The sequence below is a fragment of the Mycetomoellerius zeteki genome, unplaced genomic scaffold, assembly GCF_001594055.1.
Source record: "Mycetomoellerius zeteki isolate Tzet28-1 unplaced genomic scaffold, Tzet1.0 scaffold1191, whole genome shotgun sequence".
In the NCBI taxonomy this organism is placed as follows: domain Eukaryota; kingdom Metazoa; phylum Arthropoda; class Insecta; order Hymenoptera; family Formicidae; genus Mycetomoellerius; species Mycetomoellerius zeteki.
In genome coordinates this window covers 6520-13296 of record NW_017256118.1, presented here as the reverse complement: position 1 = coordinate 13296, position 6777 = coordinate 6520, and the positions used below count along the sequence as shown (strand labels likewise).

The following is a 6777-nucleotide window of genomic DNA, read 5'->3' as shown; positions in this document are numbered from 1 at the left end:
GTTATCTCGGCTCCTAATAATCGGAGGGTAACTTTTTTTTTAAATTCGTAGAAAAATGTTAGCTATCGAATGCTTCACACGGCTATTTGATATCATGCATTAACGGAATTATTCCATTCTTTATACGAAAAAAATACTCACTTTTTAAAATCGTTTTAAAATAATTTAACTGCAAAAAATCGTTTTGTTACTAAATGTACGTGATAGTGCAACTCTTGAAGAAAAAAAAACACTCCTGCAAATTGCTGTGCGATTGCTCAAAGATGAAGAAATTAAGTTTTCCGTAGACAAGTTTTTAGTGAACAAATGGCTTTTTGCAAAAACTAATGAACATTTAAGGCTCGTTCAGATCTAGATTTGTTCATCATCACGAAGGCTACACATATTTTACGAGAATTTCAAAACTTTGCGTTTAAATCTCGACGAACAGAGAGCAAGTGAAAAAAAGGCCTTTTCCGGTGGTTTAATTTTTTTTTCTACTTAACTAATAGACCGATCTTAATATTCCACATCTCATTTTGTAGGTATTTCGAATACCTACATTTTTCATACTGAACTTTTTTCCATACAATCGACAGCTTTCGTTTTATAAGCGAAAAACCTGCTTTTTGTAACTATTCGAATTTTTTTCGCATATTTCCCACACGAGTTGCGAGTCTCAAACGTATACATTCCTTTTCTGATGGCCTTTCTGGCCATCTGATGGATTTCCGAATATTTTTGTCGAGAGAAATGCCCAATTACAATTTTTCCGCGAAACGGTCTTATGGAGTCTAATTCTATTGGACTATTCGTCGCGCGTTCGCGATTACCGCTCTACATCACTTTCGTCGATATCTTAACAGTAGCGTTCAAAATGCACCATGCCGCTACGACTTTTTCAAATTTTACGTGCTCTAAACCTCAAAGTCAATACTTGGGCGCCAGGCACGAGAGAGCGTGCCTCTCTTCCGTAAGTTTTTCGTTACGTTGTCACTCAAAAATACAGAAGTGTAGAGAATCATGAACGCGGACGGCTCTAATAACCGACTGCTCAGCGATAATGGTAGAGGGAGTGATTCGTGGTCGGGGACGGAGGATCCTTTGGAGAACGAGTAAGGCGAGACAACAGTAAAAGATACAGAATTGATAACAATAAAGTAATAACAGATATATTCTCAGACTCGTTTACAAGATCCCGTATATGCTGGCTGACGATGTGTTAGCCAAAGCGTTAAGGGGTGGTATTGCCCCTCCAAGATACGTTTTCGTCACGCGGCATTAGGTAGCAACTTCTCTCTCGATCGTACGAGTTCCAAATTTTAAGGTAATTCCACAAACAGCGGACAACGTAGCTAAGGAAATCAACCGCGCAGTTACGAAAATCTCCGAGATTCGGGAACATGCGAGATCTAAGATCTACTACAATAACGATAAAACGCGATACAAAATTATAACGCAGCAAAACGATACAAAATTATGACGCGACGATACGATACAAAATGACCTGGCTGTGGCCGCGGCGGGCGTGCAAAATTATTAAGGCGGGCCATGCCCTGGTGGACGGAAGAGTTGACCGAGCTAAGAAAGAGGGTCACGGCGGCACGCAGGCGCCTCAGACGCCTGCGCAGAAGTGGAGACAGGAATAACCCCATCAAAAACGAATCGCGATTGGAAGAGTTCAAGCAAGCAAGGGACAGCTTCAGTAGGACATTAAGGAAAGCTAAAACGAAAGCCTGGACGGAGTTTGTACTTACGCTGAATGAGGACCCTTGGGGTCGCCCCTATAAAACAGTGGTCAACAGGCTTCGAAGATGTCCTCCGTATACCGAGTCGATGGAGTGCACGATATTGAGACGGGTTTTGAGTAGATTGTTCCCGTCACCAACGAGGGACGATGGGGAGCCTTGGTCGGAACCACCTCTCCCACCGGATGGATTCTCATCATGGCAGGAAGGATATAATGTGTCCCAGGAAGAACTAGCCTACGCTGTTAAACGGATGGTTAGCAAAAATGCAGCTCCGGGTATTAGCGGCTTATCATCCAGGATATGGGCCCTAGCGGCAACGGAACTGGGTCACTACATCCGTGAGATTTTCTCCGAATGTCTAAAAAGAGGCCTATTTCCAACGACATGGAAGAGAGCAAAATTGGTTCTGTTGCGGAAACCAGGAAAACCGGATGACCAACCGAACGGATACCGACCAATATGTCTACTGGAGGATGAGGCGAAGTTACTAGAGAGAATAATCTCGGAGAGAGTGGTGAGGCATTTAAGCGGCTATGGACCAAATCTAGAGGCGTCACAGTTCGGTTTTAGGAAAGGTAGATCCACAGTGGACGCTATCCTATCAGTCAGAGGATATATGGAAAGTGCGTTCGAAAGAGGACACGTGGTCGTAGGGGTATCGCTCGACATCAAGAATGCGTTCAACTCACTGCCTTGGGATGTGATCGGCCGGGCGCTGAGGAAGCACCGTGTCCCGTTGTACCTGCGGAGAATCATTCGGGACTACTTGAAAGAGAGGAAGATTTTGTTCCCCACGGAGGAGGGCATAATCGACTCGAAGTCGGTTGAACGAGAGGTCCCACAAGGGTCCATCCTGGGACCGCTCCTTTGGAACATCGGCTTTAACGCCGTTATGAACAAGGAAGACCTGCCGCCTGGAACAAATGTGACATGCTATGCTGATGATACACTGGTCCTCACAACAGGTAGAAACTGGGAGGAGGCCACACTTTACGCCAGCGAGGCGATCGGAGTGGTTGTACAGCGGATGGAGAAAAGAGGACTGGAGGTGTCCCCACCTAAGACGGAGGTGGTTGGCTTCCACCCCAAGGGCAGACCAGCACATACCAGCGTGCGAGTCGCGGGCAGAGAAGTCAGGGTGGGAACTCGAATGAGATATCTCGGCCTTACTCTGGACAATAGGTGGAAATTTGAGGCACACTTCTTAGAACTGGCCCCGAAACTAGATAGGGCGGCCTTGTCCCTTAGTCGGCTCCTACCAAATATTGGGGGACCTAACACGAAGGTTAGAAGACTCTATACTCACGTCATAGCATCAATTGCGCTTTATGGGGCCCCAGTGTGGGCCTACGAGGCTAAGAAGAGTAGGAGAATTAGGCAATTGATCCGAAACGTACAACGGAGAATGACGGGGAGGATGATACGGGCATTTCGCACGGTGTCTTTCGCGACCAAGGACCTCGATCCTGGCGGGAATGCCTCCCTTCGAACTGTTAGCGATTAAGGGGGGAAGGTCCCGAAATTTTTTTTTTTTCGATGTTTTGAAAATTTTTGTACTTGTTCTAGAACATCTCAAGGATGTCTCCTTAAAATTGTAAAACAAAATCTTTATTAGTATTGAAATGTCAGCATATTTTCGACCGCAGGTATACGCTCGGTTTTGTAGCGCGCGGCAGGGGTCCCCGAGCGCACGAAGAAGGGACGCTCCGTCTTCTCTTTTCCTTATTCTTTTTCTCTGATATAGATATAGTTTAGTTCGAGTAAGAGAAGGGGAAGACCTAATGCTCCCAAACGTGTGTCAAGAGGAAAATAACCGTTATATTTTGGCTGGGCGTTAGTTTTGCTCCGGCTTTTGACACGTGCGGATCGTCATTAGAGTTTTAAAATGTCACATCCACGTCAAAAAGGCACTCATGATAAACCTGTATTTGCTTGTAGATCAAGAAAAAGAAAATTTCATGGGAAGCAATTTGTGCAAAATGAGGAAGAAGAAGCGTCTGAGCAAAATACAAGCGCCAGCGACCGAAAAATTTCTTCCGCTTTAAACGAAGCTGTAATACATCCAACAATATCGTATCGAATAATCGACTTTGTCTCTGTTTTTTTTACACTCTCTCAGTATTTAATTTGTTCAAAGTGCAAAGCTCAACCAAGATTTCAAGAAAGTGCTCCTTTAGGTCTCGGTTTTAACATTATTATGAGTTGTAGGTGTGACAATACTATAATTCCTTCCGGGCCAAAAATACACAGCGGTTTTGAAATAAATCGTAGAATTGTATTTGTAATGCGTCTCTTAGGTATTGGCTTGGAAGGCATAAACACATTTTGTAATTACATGGACATTTGTAAGGGCTTATCGAAGACCGCTTACGAGAAGACTATTAAAAAAGTGCACGAGGCGGGGAAAAAAGTTTTTGATGCTTCCTGTTCTAGTGCCATAGAAAGTGAAAAAACAGAAAATGAAAAAAAAGGAAAGCCTGCAGACGAGCTTGATGTTTCTGGGGATGGATCATGGAAACGAAGAGGATATCAGTCATTGCTTGGTGTTGTAACATTAATCGCAAATTCGTGCGGTAAAGTAATAGATTTGGTTGTAAAAAGTAGCTGTTGCAAAGCGTGTACAACTAAGAAAAATGTAGATCGAGACTCTGAGGAATATGCTGAATGGTGGGCAGAACATGAAGAAGAGTGCTCGAAAAATCACCAAGGTTCCGCAGGAAGTTGAGGGAGTAAAAGAAATGTTTTCGAGATCCGTAGAAAAGTTCAATGTCAAATATATGAATTATATAGGGGACGGAGACTCTGCAACATTTAAAGGTTTGCTTCAATTAAATCCATACGGTGATAATTTTACTGTAAAAAAAAGCGAATGCATCTCTCACGTTCAAAAAAGAATGGGGTCGCGGCTTCGCGTTTTAAAAAAAAAGCTCATCTCTTTGAAGCGCGGAGTGTTCACGATGGCGCTGATTAATAATATTTCAGTGTACTACGGGCTGGCTATTAGACGTACTACTAATACATCTGTAAAAAAAATGCAAGACTCGATAATGGCAACATACTATCATATGATTTCTACAGACCGGAAGCCGCAACACCACCTGTGTGATCCAGGCGCTGACAGCTGGTGCAAGTACCAGAGAGCACTTGCTGAAGCTGCTGCTGCTAATCGAAAACAGATTAATTATACGCACCCCACAGATTTGAAAAAAACAATTCATCCAGATTTAGCAAAAGAAATATTTCCGATTTTCGAAGATTTGTCTCGAGCTGAATTGATTGAAAGATGTGTGGGTGGATATACTCAGAATGCGAATGAATCGTTTAACTCAACTGTATGGAAGCTGGCCCCCAAGCACTTGCACTCTGGTCGAAAAATTGTTGAAATATCTTCGTTTTTAGCAGGTTCCATCTTTAATGATGGTCAACACTCAGTGTTAAAAATTATGAACGAGTTTGGAGGCCTGCCCGGCAAGAACAGCCAAGCGTACGCCGATTATGCGAATAAACGCCGAGTGAAGAAGCAGAACAAGGAAGCATCTTTGGCTTCAAAAGAAGTTCGTACACTTCATAAACAAAAAAGAACAGCTGAAGATGAGTGGCACGAAGAGACAGAAGGATTGATGTACGCCCCTGGAATGGCTGATTAATCGGTAAGTCGAAAAAAATAAGATTTTTCTGCTCGAAAACTTTAATAAAGAGGACTGGAGGTGTCCCCACCTAAGACGGAGGTGGTTGGCTTCCACCCCAAGGGCAGACCAGCACATACCAGCGTGCGAGTCGCGGGCAGAGAAGTCAGGGTGGGAACTCGAATGAGATATCTCGGCCTTACTCTGGACAATAGGTGGAAATTTGAGGCACACTTCTTAGAACTGGCCCCGAAACTAGATAGGGCGGCCTTGTCCCTTAGTCGGCTCCTACCAAATATTGGGGGACCTAACACGAAGGTTAGAAGACTCTATACTCACGTCATAGCATCAATTGCGCTTTATGGGGCCCCAGTGTGGGCCTACGAGGCTAAGAAGAGTAGGAGAATTAGGCAACTGATCCGAAACGTACAACGGAGAATGACGGGGAGGATGATACGGGCATTTCGCACGGTGTCTTTCGCGACCAACTCGGTCCTGGCGGGAATGCCTCCCTTCGAACTGTTAGTACGAAGAGGTATACGAAAGAGTAGCGGACTTGAGAAAGAACCTTCCGTCAAATACTCCGATACAACCTAGATCGCTGGAGATTATTCAGGCGGAGGCTCATAGGAAACTCGTCCATGAATGGAGGATCTGGCTCAGAGCAACGGAACACGGAGGTGGAGCGGTTCTGGGGGCACTGGAGACACAGCTCCGAGAATGGTTGAAGGCGGATGTGGGCCTTACATATAGGTCGACCCAAATCATAACGGGCCATGGCTGCTTCGGCCACTATCTACGTAAGATTGGAAAGGAAGAAACCAGCAGATGTTGGCACTGTGTTTCCAATAACGATACGGCGTCACACACCCTCAGGTACTGTCCTGCGTGGAATGGGGAGCGCGAAGAATTAGTTAGGGTAGTAGGTCAGGATCTGACATGGCCCGCGATTATCCGTGCCTTGCGTGAGAAAAAGGAGAGGGAAGCGTTCCTCACATTTTGCGAGAAGGTTATGTCCCAGAAAGAAGCCGCGGAAAGGATAAGAGAAGGGATAGTCCTCCATGACGACGGAGGATAACCCCCGCATACTAGTACGGAAACGTACGTGCAGGGAAACGCGTTAAACCGCGCAAACAGAACAGGATAGGCAGACAGTGAGCGTCCGTTCGGGAGTGGGGTTCAAGGTGACCTCCCCATTGGTTCATCTACCCCTCTTACTTCGAGCTGAGTCACTAGTTTTAAGTAGAAGTAGAGCCCGACATAACCTGACCCTCCTTCCCTCGAGGAGGGTTAGTTTAGGTATGCATAAGGCCCCGGAGAGGGCGGCACCGCCGGAGGGATGGCTCGAGGAGCTGGGCGTCTCCGGGGAGGAGATGGCGCAGGCCTTCGCCCGCCTCAAGGGCAGACCCCGAGCTCCGGGG

At 45.6% G+C, this 6777-nt stretch overlaps 1 protein-coding gene across 1 annotated transcript; it reads left to right on the top strand.

Annotated features, from left to right (window-relative positions):
• Window positions 1–4687: 4687 nt before the first annotated feature.
• Window positions 4688–6434, top strand: LOC108730880 (uncharacterized). Its single transcript, XM_018460825.1, has 3 exons — window positions 4688–5352; window positions 5428–5782; window positions 5883–6434. The coding sequence occupies exons 1-3, from the start codon at window positions 4688–4690 to the stop codon at window positions 6432–6434; spliced, it is 1572 nt and encodes a 523-aa protein (XP_018316327.1).
• Window positions 6435–6777: the final 343 nt, after the last annotated feature.